Source organism: Melospiza melodia, chromosome 24 (assembly GCF_035770615.1).
Source record: "Melospiza melodia melodia isolate bMelMel2 chromosome 24, bMelMel2.pri, whole genome shotgun sequence".
Taxonomy (NCBI): Eukaryota; Metazoa; Chordata; class Aves; order Passeriformes; family Passerellidae; genus Melospiza; species Melospiza melodia.
In genome coordinates, this window is record NC_086217.1 from 12,536,587 (window position 1) to 12,556,740 (window position 20,154).

Here is a 20,154-nt window from a genome sequence, read left to right on the forward strand (position 1 = left end):
TGGAGCTACAGGGCTCTAGTGAATACATATGTCACATTCTTAGTTGATGCTTGAGTAAGACAAATTGAGAAACTTAAATCCATGATAATTACTGCTAATGACAGGGAAGGACGCAGTTCAGCAGAGCAGCTGAGGGGGTCCACTTGGACAAAAGCAGAGAGCACACAGGACAGCATATGACACATCCCAGCACAGCCAGTTCACCTTAAACTCTGCAATTCCCACAAAAAGCCGTGCTGAAGGGAGGGGTGGGGACAGAATTTATTCAGACATCCCACACACAGTAAGGCAAATGCAGTCGTGGGTCACAGTGAGATGAGAACATGTCAGAGCTGCCCCCATGGAGCCACTCGGGGCAGGCAGGGGAGCAGCCTGTGGGGCAGCCCAGGGGAGCAGCCCGGGGAGCAGCCAGTGCCAGTCGGTGCCAGTCCCTGAGCGCGGTGCCCGCTGTCCCCGCTGTCCACAGGCGCGCGCTGGGACGTGCCCTCGGGCTCCATCGCGGACGCGCGCATGAAGGAGCTGACGCCCGAGATGCCGGTGATCCTGCTCAGGGCCATCCCCGTGGACCGCATGGACACCATCAACGTCTACGAGTGCCCCGTCTACAAGACACGGACGCGAGGGCCCACCTACGTCTGGACCTTCAACCTGAAGACGAAAGAAAAAGCTGCCAAGTGGGTCCTGGCTGGTGTGGCTCTGCTCCTAGAGGCCTAGATTTAATGACAAGGGAAAACAGCAGTACTTTTAGTTGTAAAAACCTCCCCGTTGTGTAACTCAGTCTATGTTTGATTGTACCAGAACCGTTTTAGCAAAGTTTGAATAAAGCCAGTGCTGGAAGCGCTGCCGTGAGGAGCCTGCTCTCGCAGCACATGGGGTTCTCAGGGCGGATACTGGTTTTCCACTGGTGGTTTCTGACGTGGTGCTGGTGGGGAGCCAGACCACCGTGGGAAGCCAGACAGAACAACTGCACACAAGCGCTGACTCCTTTCCCTCTGCTGGCTCTCCATCTTCCCACAGCTCTTTGTGTGATGGCTCAGTGGAAACTGAGCAGAAACTCCACACGCTCCTGCATGGAGCATCTGTCTGGCTGGAGCAGACAGGAGAAGAAAGGGGCAGATTAGGCCCAGTTCACCCACACCCAACCTGCACAGCCCAGAGAAGGTCCAGCTGCAAACCGGCTCCTCTCTGAAGTATGTTATTTCTGTTTCTAGGGTACAGAACCCACTTAGCTTTTTCTTCACAACAAATAATTTGTATCAGCATTAACACACATTAAGGTGAGTAGATCTGCCAAGGCTGGTCCCTTTGGCATAAAACAATTCACCAAAATCCCAGCCTGTGAAATATTTGAACAATTAGCTCTAAAATAGTTACCTCAAACTTCCCTCACAGCTCACAGTCGGACAAGCCCCAGAGAACAGCTCATTTCGTTACAGAGCAGCAGTATTTACAATCAGTTACTACTGAGTTTCAGACTTAGCATCAGCTTATTTCAGGTGCCAGAAATCCTGCTTGTGGCACTGCCAGATCAGAAACCCTTGCTCACACCTTACCCTGCACTCCCACACCTTTTCACCTGGCTTCCAAACACCTTCCGTGCAGGATGTTATGGTTCAAACCTCCTACTTCCAGCAAGGAACATCCCAAACCCACACCAGCACCAGAAGTCCTCTCCTGTCCTTTGACACTTGTAACATATCTGACTGTGAAGGAGGCAGGCAAACCCTGCTGAGGGGGAGGCCATGGCCAGGCAAGTGAAAGGGATGTGGGAACACCTGGCACACATACAGCAGTGCCAACTGCACAGACTGTGCCCAGCACAGGAGGAGGCAGGAGGGACAGCCTGGAGCTCACAAGGGCTGGAGTCATGGGGCAGTGGAGTCACCAGGAACCCCAGGACACAACAAAACAGAAAAGCAAAACCAACTGCCCCTGTTAACCAGCACTACAGGGGCAAAGCAAAGCCCTGACTGGATACAAAGACAAAACATTTTAGGTATTCCAGCAATGCTTTCAATTGGCTGGTCAAGACAGCACAAACACAGTGTCTCTCTCTGCGAAACTCTGAAAGGGACATTTCAGAAAGGGAGTTTTATTTCCAGGCATGGAAAATACCACTGTATGGGTTCTCTGCCAGTGGCCCTTCCAGAAATTCTAGTAGACAAAAGCCAGTCAGAACCTGAGCACTGATCCCAGTCCATGGCAGCCAGTACCCCAGAGGAATTGAGAAGTTCTGGTTTTCCCCTCAATCATCTGCATGTCCATGAACTAATTGTTCAAATCTTTCTTTCATGACAGAGCACTGCAGCTATTCACTACAGTCAGTGCAATATAATTCCCCATAATGGCAGCAAACTCACCCAAAGCAGCAACTTCTCTCCTTTCAAAAGAAATTCTTGATCAAAGGTGTCACCAGCTTCACCCACAGTTTCACATAACGACTTGGCTGCTCAAACGTTGATGTTGAGACCACACCTGAGCAGAGGTAAAGCTGCTCTTGCTCCTGAACAGGGAAAGAAACACCATCTCAGTAAATCCCATGTGTTAAATTATATAATGGTCTTTCAGCGAAGCAAACTCTCAGATAAAGCTGACCAGGGATCTTGCCACAAATATGCACCATTTCTCCGCAAGAATTTGCAATTAAAACTCTACAGAGAACAAGGGTAGAGGGCTTTGCCTTTTTGTGCCCCACAGCTGCATGAGCTGAGCTTCAGTTTCAGAAAACTCCTCAAGGCCAGGCTGTAATTGCCAGAAAAGGAAACCTCACCCAAACCTCCTGGGACTGGCTTATGCGGCTCTTTCTAGACACGGCCCAGGCGCCGTGTTTGCAGATGAATGTGCAGCCGTGATCTCAGCTAAATTACCAGAAACACTCGGGCCCCCCCAGCCTGCACCCAACTGCACAGGGAGGAAACGAACCACCCTGCTGATAACAACACTCACAGCACGTGAGAGCAGCGCTTTGATCACAGGTAAGTGGTGGTTTCAGGTTTCAGGATCTGCAGGCAAACAAGGAGCAGAACAGCTCCTGGAAGTTGTTCATAATCTGTTTTTTATAATTGAAGCTGTCACAAACAGCAGAAAATACTCTGCACTATTTAAATTCAGGGTGGAACAGGGAAGCAGGAACCAAGTACTGGAAAGTAACACTAAAAAGATGAATCGAGACATTAATCTGCCAATTCACTCTAATTTGAGAGCCCTCAGATGCTGAAAGAGCTACAGGCAGCCCTGCTGTGAGGATTCTGCTCCATGACCATCCATTATGGTGAGATCTGAGCACCAGAGGCAAGGCCAGTTCCCTGAATCAATCTCAGTTCATTCACAGAAGCACCCAAAGACACCCAGACCACTCACATTTCTTCCCAAATCTCAGCACACATTTTTAAAATGGAACTGAACATTACACAGGCAAAGTGATTTCATGGCAGCATCCCAGGAATGGATTAAGTCTTCTAAAAAAGACCACAGAAAGTAAACACCCAGGCCATCTCAGAATCAGCTTCCAGCAATCGGGAATGGTTTAAAGCCCTTTCAATGAGATCACTGCAGCCTCGTGTGAGAAAATTCCTTTGTGTCACATTTCCATTGATTTTCCCCTTCCATTAGAAACAAGCAGAGGCAAGATATGAATTAAAATACTCAAGCAACTCTTCCAGTAATATAATTGTTTTTGATTAGATACACTCTGACTCATCCCAGGGAAGAGACCTGATGCAAGAGGGCAATTCCCATTGATCTTGCAGACAATTCTGCCAGCACCTGCCTCACACAGTGCATTTCTGAGGGCTCCAAGTCACACAGAGGCACCAAACATCTGCTTTGAAAGAGAACCCTGCAGGAGAAATTACTTGGGACAGTCAGTTCCAGCAGAAGATTCAGTCAAGACAGCTGGAGAACCAGGCAGGTCTCAGAGGAGCAGCAGAACTGCTGAGCATTACAAGCTTCCTAAATAAAAACAGCACAGAAAAACCCTGGGACACTGAATATCAAACCACTCCAAAATGTTTGTGTTGAGATTATATAATGTTGTTATTATTATTCAAGATAAGGATTTTATCATAGAACCTCATGGGCGTCCCAGCCAGTCCCATCCCTCCTCCAGCCCGAGCTCAGCCATTCCAAGGGCCTGGCCTCACTAGCCCAGAGCCTGCCATGCCCTGGCAATGCTCAGTGCTGGGTTAAGGCTCACAGGGGCAGCGTGGCTGCAGCAGAGGAGTCAGCAGGTCCTGCACAGGCTGTGTGCACAGCCAGCCCTGAGCACTCCCGGTACTCGGGGTCACTGGGGACACACATTCCTTCCCGTTATGGCCTCATTTCCCAGCACTGGGCACTCGCAGCAGGCAGCTCATCAATAGTCACTTCACTGACAGCTCCTCAGGACTCCCCATGCTCCGGCAGCTTCTGAGTTATTGTAGCTGCAGGTTTTTACTGCCACTGCGTCCTCAGCACTCCCTGTGTGCCCCAGAAGTACAACATCCCCACTGCATCCCTGAATCTGCTGCTTACCTGATGCAGCTGCTGCTGCAAGGCTTTATTTTCTGTCACTATTGCAACCTGAGCCTCCAAGTCCCGATGAACTGATCGATATCCGAAATTCGGAGAGCCAATCAGGGTCAGGCAGGGCAGGTCACTCCCTGCCAGGTACAGCCAGAGGCCTGCAGGAAAATGAGGAAGAGAGGCAGCGTGAGAGCCAAGGGAATGGCCAGGGTGGGCTCACATGGTGCCTTCACTCAGAGTGAATTAAATGCTTTAAACGTGGATTACAGATTCTGTACAGGAGCTCAAGAGCAGAGAGCAGCCCAGCAGGGCCTGCAGGGCTGCTCTGCTGTGTGCAGTGTGTGCCACTGTGGGGTGTGTGGGGTGTGTGCAGTGTGTTCGTTGTGCGGGGTGTGTGCCCCAGGAACACACTGCCCCAGAACAACCCAGAGCAAGTCCTGTCACTGCATTAGAGGCTGTTTTGCACCACAGTGAATTCAGAAACACCAAGAGAAGACAAACAGGTTTTCTGTGAAGGAACCAGCCCCCAAGTCCCAGCCAGACAGGCCAAGTCTGTCCAGCCTGTCCCAGGGCCAGGGAGCAGCCCCCATCCTGGGACCATGACATGAAGAGCATCTCCCAGCTCTGGCAGGTGAATTCACATGCCACTGTGAAGAGACATAGATGAGAAGTGCAAATTATTTCACACCCTCACTTCCAGAGGAGCCACCAGGACTGAGATCAGACTCTTGCCAGGGCACCTGGCCCCCACTGCCACTGACCAACACAGCTCCCACAGCTCTGCCAGCACAGAGAGCAGGACAGAGCCCAGGACAGGTTTTCAAGGGAAAGATGGAATTATTCTCAAGCACATCACTGCAGCAGGGCAAGAAGGAACAGCCACAGGAGAATCAGGACTGCTGCCAAGGAGAGGCTGTGTGGCCACTCTGCACAAATGGAGCCAGAAAGCCTTTGCTCTCCTCAGCAGAGCCCTGGGTGAGTCTCTGGTAGAGGCTCATCCCCATGGCTGGTCACACACAGACTGCAACAAAGAACCCGTAGCATAAAAACCACCTCGGCCTTAAAATAGCAGCAGGTTTCCCAACTCAGCCCCAGAGCAGTTCCAAGAATGCCTTGAGTAAGATGCTGCCGATTCACTGCCAGTTCCTGTAAGCTGCTCCCCGCCCCCACAGCACGCTCACAGGGCTGGCACTGCCCCGATGCCTCCAGCCCTGCGGGCCCAGCCCAGCACAGCGGGGCTGCACAGCCCACCGCGGGCCCTGGCAGCACGTGGCACGCAGCTTGTCACGTTCTGCCACCAAACAGGACCCTGCCAGGGGCTGTCTGGTGCCTGCCCAGCCAAAGGCTGGAGCCCTGCCCAAGCAGCAGCCAGAGGAGCAGATTCCTTGCCTTCCCAAGTGTCCTGTGGCAGCCCCACAGCCTTCAGAGGTCTCTGGTTTCACGGCCATCTGGCAGGATCTGCTCCAGCAGTGACTCACCTTCCAGCAAGGGGAAGCGCGGCTTCCCAGCGCCAGTCAATAGCAGTGACAGGGTTTATCTCACAGCACACAGCACCTGCCAGCACCCTGCCACCAAACGGGCTTGGGAGGGACCCTGACCCCAAGGGATGCACCCCTGTCACCCCCAACAGCACCCAGGGCAGTGGCAGGTGGGCTTTGGGAGGGACAGCTGCTGGCAGTCCTGCTCAGACGTGCACCCCACCTGTGCAGAGCTCTGCCACACCTGCATGGGCACCCACGAGAGACAGCCCTGAGAGACATTCTGCGTGCAGATACAAACATGCTAAGGGGAGCAGCAGGGGCATGCAGCACAGCCCCAGTGTCTGGGGATCCCATGGGAGACTCAAGGGTGTCTCATGTCTCAGCCCAGAGAGGATACACCAACAGGCCCTGTTTGCTGCTGGGAATCTCCTGTCCTCAGCCAGGAGCAGGCTCCATGTGCTCCTTGTGCACATGCCCTTCACATCTCCAAGGCTTCCTCCCTTCCCTCTCCTGTCCTTGTCCTCTCTGCCACACCACGTGGCTCCTGCAGAAGGAAATGAGGTGAATCCAACGTGTGCCAAGGGCAGAGCATGCCGGAGGAGGAGCTGCACACTGATCCTCCCAGCACTCTGAAGGGGAATGGAAACACGGCAGCAAATGTCTCCAGCTGTCCCTGCTGCTAGCAGGGGAGCTGCTGAACTCCAACCCTGCATCCCTCTCCAAGCAAATAGCCCACAGCAGAGAGCCCAAAGCACTGTCCCAAAGGCCCAGCTGGCCCAAACAGCACCGGTGACCATCTGCACTTTGGTAGCCGGGAAAAGCAGCCCCTGTTTCTGGTTTATGCCAAACCTCACTCCACTGGGAGTTAGCAGTGCTCAGCAAAGGCAGAACCTGGGAATCACAGATTGCTCAAGCACGTACATGCTGAAAGACAGGGGACACCCCGGGCAGGCAGGCAGGGCCCTCCCTCGTGCTGCCCTGTGTCAGATAAGGGTTTTCCCTGCACTCCTGGCCGGGCTGGCGAGGGGCACTCTGGGATCTGTTTGTCATTTCAACACAGAGGCACCCAGCAGCACCCAGGGATTTTCGACAGTCGAGAGAAGGCTGACTGGGCAGCTTTCCCTCCCCGCCACCTCTGAGCCTCCCCTGAGCACCCTGTGAGAGGCAGGGGGATGGAGCCATTCCTACCAACAGCTCTCTTCAAAACAGGCACGGCCAGAGCCCCAGTGTTCCAGTCACAGCCCAAACACTCCAGCTGCAGCACCGTGCTGAGCCCCTGGGAGCTGGGCACAGTGTATTCAGCAGGAACCCAGGCTCTCCCAGAGAAGACCTCGAGGGCAGCGTTCATTAACTCACTGCATGTTAGCCCATACTCCTTCCTCAGCCCTTGCCCTCTGGCTGCCCTGACTCCCATAAGCACATGCTGCAGCTCCTCACACTGCACCCCTGTGAGCTGGGAACGGGAGCTGGTGCAAATCCCCCAACACTGACACTGTCCCCATACAGACCTGCTGCTGGGAAGGCCCCAGGAGCAGCTCCCTCCCAGCACCTGCCCCCAGAACTGCTGCAGGGTCCCCAGCAGAGCCAGCACTCCTGCCTGCTGAAACCAGCCAGGGGTACACGAAACTGCACCAGGGCACTGACTGCATCAAACGCATCCAGATGCTTCCTTTCCTTCACATCACCTTGTCATCCAGGCAGTGCTTCAGTGCCACCACAGGGATAGCTCTCACATCATCCCTGTGACTGTACTGAACCAAAGGCAAAGGCAAGGCATCCCCCAAGTGATCCAAACCCTCCAGGATTACTCAAGCACGCTGTTTGAACCTCAGAGGAGTGTTCTGAAGGTTAAGCCCAGACTGGCACCCAGCCAGCCCCTCGCTCCTTTCGCAATCCAAATGCACAGCTCTCACACACCTCTGAACAAGACCCTTGGGGATAAGGGCTCCTTACCTTTGGCATGGAACGTCCAGCCAGCACGGGAGTACTCCTGCAGCTGCACCCTCTCCTGCTGCTGCAGGCAGCAGACCTCACTGTAAAACTGATGTTCAATGTAAACGTAGGCAGCCGGGATGGCACCTGCCACCCCTTTGGCACCAAAAAACCCATTGACCTCGGGTGAGGCCAGCAGGATCCGGTACTCGGCCCTCGTGCCCAGGATGAGGTCCATGTAGGCCTGTGTCAAGTTGAAGTAGCCAGTGGTGAGGTATATCCTGGCATCCCGCTCAGCCTCTGTCAGCAGGGTCTCTGTGACCATCTCGTCTATTTGAATCCCAAAAGGTTTCATTTGGATTAAGGGATAGATCCAGGTGTCGGGTTCTGGTTTCAGACTCCCAGGTGCTTGAGAGCCTTTCTGGGATAAGAGGGAGCTGCCTGGCTGGCTGCTGTGGAAAGTCTTTGCGTGAAGGCGCTCCTGCCGCGTGCGGGCAGAGTTGATGACCTCCATGACTCTCCTGTTGGCAATCTCACAGTAAGCCACTTTGTCTCCTGCAGGAAAAGCCAGAGAGATGGGTCTGAGGTCTACAGGCACTCAGCTGCACATCACCTCTCACACACCAGGGAAAACTACTGACAGCACATGGATACAGGAACAAACAGGAGCCAACACAGACTGCACATGACTCTCTGTCTTCAGCCCAAACCAGCTGTTTCAAGGTCAGCAGAGCTACATTACAGAAGAGAAATGCTCAGCAACAGGCAGCAGCCTGAAAAATCCTCTGACAAAGGAGAGCGCAAGGCTACGCTGACAACCAAGAATGAGCTGGAACAAACAAATAAACTCCCACCCCCAGCCTGAACTTACATCACCCAGCAGTGCAAGGCCAGGACAAAAACTGATGACGCAATCAGCCTGGCATTTCACTGCCCTTCTCTGCCCAATTTTAAGCTTGTTCCCAGTCTTCCTGAACTGATTCCCATTTGATTCCCAGAACAACCTCTACGACAAAAGATTAATTACCAACAATAGCAGCACATTCATAAACCCTTCAGAACACGCACACACAGAGCACCTGGAATTGCAGCTGCTAATATGAGAAAAACTTCTCAGAGGACTCAAGTTCTTGTTTAAGGCCAAAAGCAGCACATTTATGAGGCAGCAGATTTACTTCCAGTCTCTGCATGCCCTGTCAAATCAGCCTGTGACAGCCGCTGTGCTGGGAAAACCCCAAATAACCCAGTCCTGAAACTCAAGCAATCTTGATTATAATACTGGAAGGCACAAAACAAGACAGCCCACAGCCTGAACAATGGTCAGACACCCAGCAATTCCCACATGGCTGGAGTCTAAGTCATCCTTAAGCCCTGGCTGTCACCCCTCTCTCTGGATGCCATCACCCAAGCAGGTGAGACAGCTCCCTCCTACCTTGGTATGGGTGTACCATTCCCTCCATCATCTGGACTGTATCATCCTGCTGTAGCTGCAGGGACACGTCTCCAATGGCGTCCACAAGCTCCGTGAAGAAGTCTGCAATCTCGGGAGAGTCCCGCAGCAAGACGTAGCGGTCCTGACGGTTGGTGAAGTACAGATCACTCAGGTTTGCACTGAAGAGAAAGGGAAGACACAGGTTCAGAGCAGGAACGAGACTCTCAACCTCCCAGGCCAGGCTTAGGGCCTCACTCTGGGACAGCTGCAATAAAGCACAAATTGGCCATTTCCTTCAGAACCTCAAAATATTTCTCCCATTAAGAAAGGCTCGCTTTCATCTGAGAATCTCATGTGCAGGAGCTGTGGTGGCTCTCTCATTCAGAAGAGCACTGATAGCATCACAATGGAGCCCAGATGTTCAGACAAGGCTGGCAGCACAGACACCCTGCCCAGAGGCCAGGGAACGATGGCACCAAGGCTGGAGGCAGCACGACTCACCCGCTCAGGATCACGTTGTCATCAAACAGATAGACCTTGATGTGCTGCAGCCCGATGGTCTCGTTGAAACGCTCTGGAATCAGCAGCCGGAGCAGCCCACGCAGGTTTGGGGTGTGGAACAGGGACACCCGGACCTGCTCAGGAAATCGCTGCAGCAACGGGACCAGCATTGTTCGGGAATTCTTCCTGCCTGGGACAGAAAGGGACTTTCACACAAACATCACACAGACAGGACACACCGTGACACAGCTCTTCAGCTGGTCACAGGCTGAGCACCCCTCCCGTCCACTGGCACTTCACATGTTTTCCTTTTCTCTGTTTTTTTTAGATCACTTTCACTTGTACTATGTCAATATTGAAACTGACATTCAGAATCGGCCACAGGGCAGCTCTGACGCTTTTCAAGCTTCTTAACCAAGCCTCACCAGCACTGGCAACACATCTACAAGAGTCACTGTAGATGACCACAGGTTCCTGATTCAGTGTGCTGCTGCTTCCAACAATTCCCATTCTCCTTTCAAAATGAAAATGTAAGTGAGCATGATGGGTAAGGGCAAATGCATTAACAAATAAACCAAGCAAGACTACACAAGTTGCACACAGTAGTTTGGCCCTTCTTGCTCCTACCACCTATTTTTGGAAGAAAAGCTGTTCAACTTGAAGATTTTTTGGGAATATGCAGTTCTGGAATACAAAAGGCTAATCCTGAAATGTGCATCTTTAAGCAAGTAGGTCAAATTGGCCAAGATACCCACTCTTGGTAGAACTGTCTCTCCAGCCTAGCAGTAAAATTAGGCTCTGACAAAAGCAATGAGCAGCAATTCCTACCCCGGGAGCCCCTGGTGTAGTCGAGGAGAATGGAAACTCTGAGGTCGGGTGAGCCTTTTGCTTGCAGTGACTTCTCCAGTGTTTCTTCTAAGCAATACACCTGCAGAGAGAGTTCTCTCCTCATTACAAAAGCAAATACACTTTCCAAGGGAGGTGCTCAGCAGCAGGAGACTGTGGCCAAGACAGCTCCCACACCGTGGTGTGAGTCCTTCCTCCTTGTGCCAAGCACAGCCACTTCAGCCCTTGCATCTGCCAGCCTGGCAGCCTCCACCAGCCTAAAGCCACAGATCAAAGAGCCTCAGTTTTACATGTCCACATTCTTCAGGTCCCACAAGAGCAATTAATGTTCACAGAAGAAGTCCCAATATCATTCCCAAATCACAGACTCGCATCACCAAAGACAAACATTGGCAGGAATTCGCTGCAGTTTTATTCCTGAATTACAAGGTTGTTTGTCACATGCAAATTCAAATCCTGTGTGCAAGCCCAGACAAAGCTGGGCATAAATCCTATGCAGGCTCCATCCACCTTTACCCTGCCAGGGCATTTGCTTCCTAACATCAGAACCTGGCCAAGGCCAGGCTACTTCCTCAAGCCCTTGGGCAAAAATGCTTTTGTTTCCAGAAGAATGAACAAAAAAAGGCAAATACCATGAAGCTAAGCTGATCTCAGTCTCAAATTCAGAAAATCAACCCTTCATCTGTGTCCTGCACCTGGAGCACCAAACACAGCACTACACTCCTACAGCTCGAATCCCATTCAAGAAATGCCAGGGAAAAATAGATTCCCACGACCTGAGTTTTACAAAGCCCCCCTGAGCACTCTGAAGAGCTGGCCAGTCCCTCCTGACCTGGCCAGGCTAACTATCCCCCAAAGAAGTGCAGCAGTTCCCTGGCTCTATACCAGACCTCAACCAGAAGCCTCCCTTGCACATCCCTCCTCTGCATTCCCCTCCTGGCCTTCCCAACCCTTCCCCACTCACCAGCTCCTGCTCAAGGATTCCTGTTCCCAGGTACAGCGAGGCCATCACCACCCTCTGCTTGGCTGCTTTGATCTGCACCTGGGAGCAGCAAAACACAAGTTCCATTTCACACAGGCTGCCTGGGCCTGAGGAGCCATCAGCCCAGGCCTGGCAGTGCTGCACTCCCCTGGGAGGATGCCCTCAGCTACATCTCTGCTCTGGCTCCCTGGCCCTGAGGGAGGAAAGGTAACACATGGACAGTGGTGACATAAAACACACGGAGCTCTGCAGGGCCACAGCAGCACCGCTGCTGCTTCTAAAACTGAAGGAAGAAACCAGTGCTTTCTGGGAAAGTGAAGAGCACACTCCCTGCAGCTAAACCTACTCCATATGAGAGCAGTTACCGGCAGCAGGTGCAAAACTGGGATTGTATCAAACCATTCCCACAAGCTGCAGCCCATATCTTACCTTGAGGAGCTCATAGAATTCCGCCGGGGATGAAAGCACCTTGACATGCGAGCTGGAGATCCCAAACTCTGGGACCAGATTCCTGATCCACTGGAACCTGTGTGCTCCTTCTGGACAGAGGGAACACGGTGGGGCTGTGACCACTGGAACAGGAGGGCTGAGTAGTGGGGCTAGAAGGAGCCATGATGATCTGTGCAAAGAAAGATGGAGAAATTCTTTGTAGTGAAACTTTTGCTACCCAGCAAGACTCCAAGCAGGTAAAGGAAGAGCTGCAGCCAGGGCCAATACATGGTAGGGATCCACAATGGCAAGAATGCCTTTCCCTTTCCATAATCTGATCTGGATCACCAAAGCCAAATGTAGAAACAGAGAGACACAAGCAAAATGTGGGAGAACAGATCTGAACATCACCAGCTCCTTCCCTGAGCTGGCATAGAGATGAGGGGAAACAACTGCTTCCTCAGGACAACATGGGAAGGGAAGGAGGCCAGGAGCTGCAGAAAATGAGAGTGGGGATGCTCAGGTGCCTGGCAGTGCTGTGCTGGTACCACCTGTACCTGTAACCAGACACTTCTGAATTATCTCCATCACATACATATCAGCCAACACTCCCTTCATGTCAGCTCTGTTCTCAGCTGGGCTGAAGTTCACATTTCAGGTTTAAAGATCATGCTGCTTTAAAGAAAAAAATGCCTCCATCCCTCAATCATAGATCTACAGCACACAAGGTGATGAGGTGCAAGCCCCAGTAAAGGCAGAGCAATGGCACCCCGAGAATGACCCGAAAAAGGAGCGACTATGTCCCAGCAGGAATGTGCCAAGGGCCATCCCACAGCAGGGATCCATCCCCCTCCAGCAGTGCCACCGACAGAGGGTCACAACTTCCCCTGAAAACCTCACAACCCTGTGAGGGAGACGTCAGGAAACTCATTCTTCAAAAAGAAATTTCGGAACAAATTGAATTTCTTTGAAGTCACTTTGGGAAGAAACCAGCTTACTGCCAGCATCACGCAGCGGGTGACAGGAAGCCAGCGGCGACTTCTCCTCTCCGAGGTTTCCCACATGCAAATTCATCCAGTCATAGAATAACAGAATAACCCCCGGCAGGAGTCTGCTCGCATGACAAAACCACATTTCAGCACAATTAGCAGCAGCAGCTCCCAGGAGATCCAGGAATCCATGAGCAAGGGACTGAAGTGCATCCCTGGACCCACAGGGACCATTCCAGTCTGCAAACCCCACTGATGGGAGCCGGGGTTCCTGGGATGGAAGCGGGCTGGCTGTCTCACCCTGGGGACAGCAGGTCCCCCACCAGCAGCAGCCACTGTCCCGTGGCCCATCCTGATCATCCCATCCTGACCATCACCACACACCAAGAGGAAACTTGATCACAACCTTTACCAGAATTTGTTATGAGGAACTTCTGGCTTCTTACCACAATCCAGAGCCCAAATGAACACAGATTCCAGGAAGATGATTTCACTCATCTGGTTCATGATACAACACTGGATCTTCACAAGGTTTCCAAACATCCTTACAAGGAAACCAGTTCACAGTGGCGTTTCCTGGCAAATCCACGAGTTTGTCACTGACTATTCATGAGCACCAAAATCTGAGTCAGTCAGCGCAGGAATTCCTGGGATGGTGAGTTTTAACAGATCATGTGGACTGGGCTCAGCCTGAATACCCAGAAGTGACAGAAATCACCAGCATAGACTGTTAAAAACAATGCAAACATCCCCTAAAAGGCGCAGAAGAAAATTAAAGCAGAACAGAAATACAAGAAATGCCACTTTTCAGGCACATTCTCCTAAGTCTCCACAGAACCTGAACACAACCTTCACACACCTTTGCTCACCTCAAGCCTCACAGGCCACACACAGAGAGCAGATTCCCTCTGTTCCATCTCTGCAAGGGAGCATGGCACACAGAGCTACAGTAATTCACACTGGATCCAGAAACACAGGGTTTTAAAACCCACCCAATGCTCACCCCACAGAGCAGTGGCATCACTGGGCTCTAACCCAGCCCTGCAGGTCACAAACAACATCCTCTGGAATTATTCCCAGGGAGGGAGCAGTGGCAAATTTTATGTATTTTATAATAACAACCAACAGAGAATAATATTGTCCTCATTATCCCGTTGGCCAACCCAATTACCCTTCCAGAAGAGAGACCAGTGGCCGAGCAGACACTATCCAGAAACATGATTCCCAGAAGGCGTTTTCTAGCAAGGCTTGCTGGAACTGTGAGTCCAACTGCACCTCCCTGCCTGTGGCCCTGTACCTGCCTGCCTGGAGCCAGGGGCAGCCCCCAGGGCAGCTCTGAAGGCTGCAGGCAGCGAGGGGGTGAGCTTGGAGCATCTGCACTCTGACTGGAACATTTGGAGGAACTTCAACCTGCAGCACCTGTACTATTTGGTTTGGTCCAGATTAATACAACCAACCCTCGCAACCACGCACACACAAGTACCAGAAACCATGTAACATTATGAAGAAATCATCAAAATTCCACACTGTGACAAAACAGGTTTCAGAGGAACAGAAAGTGAACTGGGGGGGAAGCCTTTCCACGTACTTCACATCACTGAGTTAACCAGAAAGAGAAAACGGAATCAAAAGGAACCACCTCAGACCCCTTCTGAATAAAAAGTTTACCCTAAATAGAAACAAGGGATTTTCTGAGGTGTGTTCTATTTTTTAAAACGTAGGTTTGGTACGAAACTCACAATGAAGCTGAAACCCCTATTCACTGTAAAACCTCATCTTCAGAGCCGGAGGTGAAGTGAAACTGCGGGACACAGTGCTGTCCTTTCACCCACACACAGCAGCACACGGGGGATCCACAGCACTGCTCTGCCAGCTCAGTGACTGCTTTCCAGGGCTCAGCTGGATTTATCTGCCCTAAAAACGCCGGCGAGACCAAAACACAAGTGTGGCAAGAGTTTCCTTGGTGTGAACAAGAGCACAGACTGATGATGCGGCTCCTCCAGGAGCGCGGGGACAGCCGCTGGCGGGTCCCTGTTCCTGTTACTGTCACTGTCACCCGTGCCAGCCACCGGGCACGGCGTGCCCTGCCCCTCACGGCTCCTGCCCCACGGGCACAGAGGGGGCTCGCTCCTGTTTCGGCCCCGTCCCGCTCGCCCTCCGCGACCACCAGGCCCGGGGAGACTGAGCCGAACCCAAACCCGGCCGGTGCCGACCAGAGAGCTGAGCTGTGACAGCCGCGGGGACAGCGGGAGGCACAGGAATGGGAAATGGAGGGGAAATAACGCTCAGCTGCTGTCCCGAGGGCGATCGGACACTGGGGCGAGCCAGAGGTGTCTGCGAGAGCAGAGCCGAACCCGGCTCCGACCCCGGCCTGGGGGTACCGGGCCGCCCCTCAACCCACGCGGCTTTTCCAAGAGGCTGGGCCGGGCCGGAAAGGGGAAGCGGCGAGCGGGGGATGCCCCGGTAACGCGACACCGACTGCGGGGGCGGCCGAGGGCTCCCGCTGCCTCACAACCCCCGCGGGGTCCCGGCCGGTCCTTACCTGCGGGCGCGGCGGTCGCGACCGCGGGAGAGGCGGTCGGAGAGGCGGCCGAGCAGCGCGGCCAGGCCGAGGCGGCCCCGCGGCAGCCAGGCCGAGAGCCGCCGCCACAGCGCCGCGCCGCCCGCCGCCATCGCCGGCGCCTTCCGCTTCCGCGCTGCCATGGCGACACCGCCTTCCGCTTCCGCCCCGCCGCCCCGCCCGGCCCGCGACCCCCGGGAGCCCCAGCCCGGCCGCGCGGGGTGTCCGCCGCCCTTCCCCGCCGTGGCGCCCGGCCTGCGAGCGCGGAGCCCGTGGAGGGCCGGGGAGGCTCCGGGAGGAGCGCACGAAGGGCTCGTTGTGCGGCGAGGCCGCGCCGGGGCTCCTCCGGTCCGCACACGTGGGACGGGCTCACGCGGAGCCGGATCGCCTGCCCGGCAATGTCACCCCCAGGTGTCTCTTATCCCCCCTGGGCGAGCCCCGGCCCGGCTGAACAGCTCCGAAGGGACGTATACGGTTCTTGCCCGCGGCAGAACCGGCGCTCGCCGCCCCGCCGGGCAGGGCAGAGCCCGGGGACCGCGGGTCCCCCGCCAGGGTTCCCCCCCAGCCCGGGGAGCCGGTCCCGGCGGGGAGCCCCGGAGCCGCGCGTACCCGTCCCGTCCCTCTCCCGCTATCCCTGCCCGCCCCGGCAGCGCTCCGGGGCTCGTTTGCATTTCAGAGCAGCCGGTTCGCCGGCGCTGATTCCCAGAACTGCCGCACGGGGTTGGTCTCTGCCGGGCAGCGGCCGCTCCTCCGGGGCAAATTAAACTGTTTAAAATAAACCCATGGACAGAGCTTGGGTTGTGTGCGAGCTCGAAACCAACAATTGCCAAACGGGTGGGGAGGGGAGCTCCGGCGCCGCTCCTCCCGCCGGGCACGGTCCCCACCGGGGCTCCGGCCGAGGGCCCGGGGCGGGCGGGGGGCTGAGGAGTCCCCGAGCCCCGGGGAGCAGCCACGGGCAGGGGGCTCGGTCCTGCCGGGCTCCCCACCAGCCCACACGGCCCGCAGACCGGCCGAAGCACCAACCGCGCGGATCTCCGGGGCTCCCGCAGCCACCGCCGCCCGGAGCGGAGCCGGGAGCTCCCGCACAGCCCCGGGCGCGTTTTCCCGCTTGTCCCCGGCCTGAGGGTACCCCGCGGGTCCCCCAGGAAGCGCGGCCAAGGCTGGCCTTGCTCGGAAATCAGGGCTGGGAACGTGGGACCGGCAGCCCCCGCTCCGTGTACCCCGGTGTGCCCCCGGTGTGCCCCCCATCAGCCGAGCCCCGACTCTCGCCAGGGGCCGGCCCGGACCCTCCGCTTCTCCGCAGGCCGCGGGCGGGGGCAGCCGCCCTGCCCAGAATGGGCTGTCGGGGCCGGGCCGGAGCGGGAAGGGCCGGGGCTGGGCCGGTGGGGCCAGGCCGGGGGCCCGGCGCTGGCAGAGCGGGGCTGGCGGCGCGCCGGGGGGCCGGGCCGGGCCGGGCCGGGCCGGGCGGGGCGCGGGCGGTGCCGCCGCGTTACAAGAAGCCGCGCAGTTCCAGGAACCCGAGGGCGGGCGTTGCGCCTGCTATAAGAGGCCGCCCCGGGCCGCCTCGGCAGCTTCGCCGCCGCGCACCGGACCCGCTCTGCCGCCAGGACCGGCTCCCGCGCCACAGGTACGGCCGCGGGAGGGATCCCGGAGAGGACGGGGGCACAGCGGGGATGCCTTCGCGAGGGGGGGCGATCGCCGCGCACCGGGGATGCCGGTACTGCCCAGGGAAGGGGATCGCCGGGGATGTTGGTGCCTCAGCGGGGCGATAACCGGTGCGCTGGGTACCGATGTGACCCCGGGCGTAGGAGAGCAGGAGACCATCAGGAGCGGTGCTCTAGAGAGGGGAGGGAGCGGGAGAGCGCAGGTGTGCCCGTGCTCCCGGGAGGGAAGAGCCGGCCACGGCAGCGCCGCTGTCGCGAGAGGACAGTCGCCGGGAACGGGGGCTGCCGGGTTCCCCGGGAAGGGGGAGCTGGGCGGGGGGGCTGCCGGCTTTTCTGGGAACGAGAGCTGGGGAAGGGCATTGCCGGGAACCGGCAGCGCTGTTGCTGCGGGAGGATAACAACCAGGGACCGGGGGTGCAGGTGTTCCGGGGAGGGAGAGTCGGGGACCGGAGTGCCGGGACTCACCGCTCTCTCCGCCATCTCTCAGGTGATGGTGTAGCAGCGGCTGCTGCTGGCAGCAGCATCCAGAGCACACGAAGCTGGCTCCCTGCGCCATGGTCACCCACAGCAAGTTCCCCGCCGCCGGGATGAGCCGCCCCCTCGACACCAGCCTGCGCCTCAAGACGTTCAGCTCCAAGAGCGAGTACCAGCTGGTGGTGAACACCGTACGCAAGCTGCAGGAGAGCGGCTTCTACTGGAGCACGGTGACAGGTGGCGAGGCCAACCTGCTGCTGAGCACCGAGCCGGCCGGCACCTTCCTCATCAGGGACAGCTCAGACCAGAGGCACTTTTTCACCCTCAGCGTCAAGACGGAGTCGGGCACCAAGAACCTGCGCATCCAGTGCGAGGGCGGCAGCTTCTCCCTGCAGAGCGATCCCCACAGCAGCCAGCCCGTGCCCCGCTTCGACTGCGTGCTCAAGCTGGTCCATCACTACATGCCACCCACGCCCTGCGCCGTGCCCGAGCAGCCTGGGGCGGCCCTGCACCCCAAGCGCACCTACTACATCTACTCGGGCGGCGAGAAGATCCCCCTGGTGCTGAGCCGCCCGCTCTCCTCCAGCGTCTCCACCCTGCAGCACCTCTGCCGCAAGACCGTCAACGGGCACCTGGACTCCTATGAGAAGATGACTCAGCTGCCAGCCCCCATCAAGGAGTTCCTGGACCAGTACGATGCCCCTCTCTAGGGGGCCAGCGGAGCAAGGTCACATCTACAAGCACAAGAGCAGGGGACAGGCACAATGCCCCTCCGGCACAGGCAGGGCACGCCGAGCCTCTCCATACGGCAAGGAGAGAGAGAACTGGGGAAGGCTGCCACGGGGCTGTGGCCAGCATAGCTGGGCACCCTTGGTGCTGCGGGGACTCCTCATCAAGCGTGACGCCTCCTCTCCACGGGGAAGAAGACGTCTCCGAGCAGACCGTGGATGTTACAGTGAACCCATGGCAAAGCCCCTGTGGGCTTGGGCAGGCAGGACAGCTCCCACAGCGCGGGGGAACGTGTGCCCCGCCAGCCCCATCCTGGGGGTGTCCTGGTGAGAGCCCCTTCCATCCTGAGAAATGGAAAGCACTGGAGCCCAGGAGTGCCTGATCACTTTTCCTCAGTTTTAAGGGGAAGGTGTTTTTTGCCTGTACTGTACCTCTTGCTGCCTCCTTGTGGGTGAAAGCTCCTTTCACATCAAGCCCCAGACTAAGAGGTCGATGCCTTTGCCCCGCGTTGCCATTTTCCAGGGGACTAAGCCTTAATATCCTCCCTGCCCGGCGGTCTGGGTCAGTGCACTTCAGCTGGTGAAGATGCAGTGATGGTCCTGCTGATGTGCTGTGAAGCTGGAGAGGAAGCAGTGCTGCTGAGTCCCACACAACCGCATCTGCAAGGATTACCCCGAGGACGCTGGGCCCCCACTCCCTGCAGTCACATCCCCCTCTGCCCAGCCACTCCCGCAGCCCCCGGCTGTGCTGCTCTGCAGGGCACCAATTCCCTGAGAGTGCAGCAGGACCATCCCCTGGAGCGTGTCATCTCGTGAGTGCTTTTCTGCGTCCGCCCAGAGAAGTGGTTGGGTTTTCTGGCTTTTTTAAATTTTTATTCTTATTTTTTTAACCAAAGGGATGTTTACAGGCCAACGTGAATCACTGTCTTTTATAAAGATTCCATCTTCACCTCCAGCCTTGAGGGCTGAGCAAAACAATGCTTGAAAATTCAACCAAAACCAAACTCAGATGAAACTTTGCACATATTTATATTTATATTCAGAAAGAAAATGTTTCCATAATTTATAATAAAGAGCACTATTTTTTAATGAAAACCATCAGATTTGGTTTGATTTCTCTCTCGCACCCCCAAGGCCGCTTGGCCCCGGCACAAGGCACAATGCTGGGATGTGTTTACACCACGTAAGCACCGTTTCCTGGAGCCCCGTCCACGCCGGGTGATCCCGCCGGTGACTCAGCCCGGCTGCTGCGTAAGCTCTGTCCCAGCACTCAGGTATGTCTGAGCCCTGCGACATCCCTGCCTGCCAGCCACGAGGATGGGATCTGCTCGCACGGTGCAGCCACGGGACAGCAGACACGGCCCTGGGCGCAGGAGGGGCCGAGCTGGTGGCCAAGGCTGGCCCGTGGCACAGCCCCAGTGCAGGGCTCCTGAAGGGCTGAGCGAGTCCTGCCTTCCCCCAGCACATGCCAGGGTGAGGAGCTGCAGGAGCAGGGCACTGTGAGGTGTGGGTAGGAAAGGGTCTGCGGGTGCTCCCTCTGGGAGTGTAGCGGGCTGCCAAGACACTGCTCACCCCCACAGCACTGAGAGAAAACCTCTGTCCTGTGCAGAGCCCTAGCTGGGTACAGATGCCC

The 20,154-nt window shown here is 56.0% G+C and overlaps 3 protein-coding genes across 4 annotated transcripts in view; 2 read left to right on the forward strand and 1 right to left on the reverse strand.

The window, feature by feature from the left end:
- DNAH17 (dynein axonemal heavy chain 17) overlaps nt 1-826 on the forward strand; it is a 31,854-nt gene extending 31,028 nt beyond the window's left edge. Inside the window, exon 80 of the mRNA XM_063176114.1 lies at nt 467-826. Coding sequence (XP_063032184.1) covers nt 467-714 — 248 coding nt within the window. The 3' untranslated portion in view covers nt 715-826. The remainder of the gene's footprint in view (nt 1-466) is intronic.
- On the reverse strand, nt 514-15,798 carry PGS1 (phosphatidylglycerophosphate synthase 1). Of its 2 annotated transcripts, none has more exons than XM_063176058.1 (10): nt 15,638-15,798; nt 12,107-12,296; nt 11,660-11,737; nt 10,678-10,777; nt 9,850-10,039; nt 9,349-9,527; nt 7,938-8,471; nt 4,513-4,661; nt 2,361-2,503; nt 514-648 (listed from the first exon to the last, which is right to left on the reverse strand). In XM_063176058.1, the coding sequence occupies exons 1-9, from the start codon at nt 15,796-15,798 to the stop codon at nt 2,384-2,386; spliced, it is 1,701 nt and encodes a 566-aa protein (XP_063032128.1). In that variant the 3' UTR covers nt 514-648; nt 2,361-2,383. The 2 variants fall into 2 exon arrangements, with proteins under 2 accessions (XP_063032128.1, XP_063032130.1); XM_063176060.1 differs by having other exon boundaries at nt 573-710.
- A 1,407-nt stretch (nt 15,799-17,205) lies between these two features.
- On the forward strand, nt 17,206-19,616 carry SOCS3 (suppressor of cytokine signaling 3). Its single transcript, XM_063176061.1, has 2 exons — nt 17,206-17,282; nt 17,807-19,616. The coding sequence occupies exon 2, from the start codon at nt 17,874-17,876 to the stop codon at nt 18,501-18,503; it is 630 nt and encodes a 209-aa protein (XP_063032131.1). The 5' UTR covers nt 17,206-17,282; nt 17,807-17,873; the 3' UTR covers nt 18,504-19,616.
- Nucleotides 19,617-20,154: the final 538 nt, after the last annotated feature.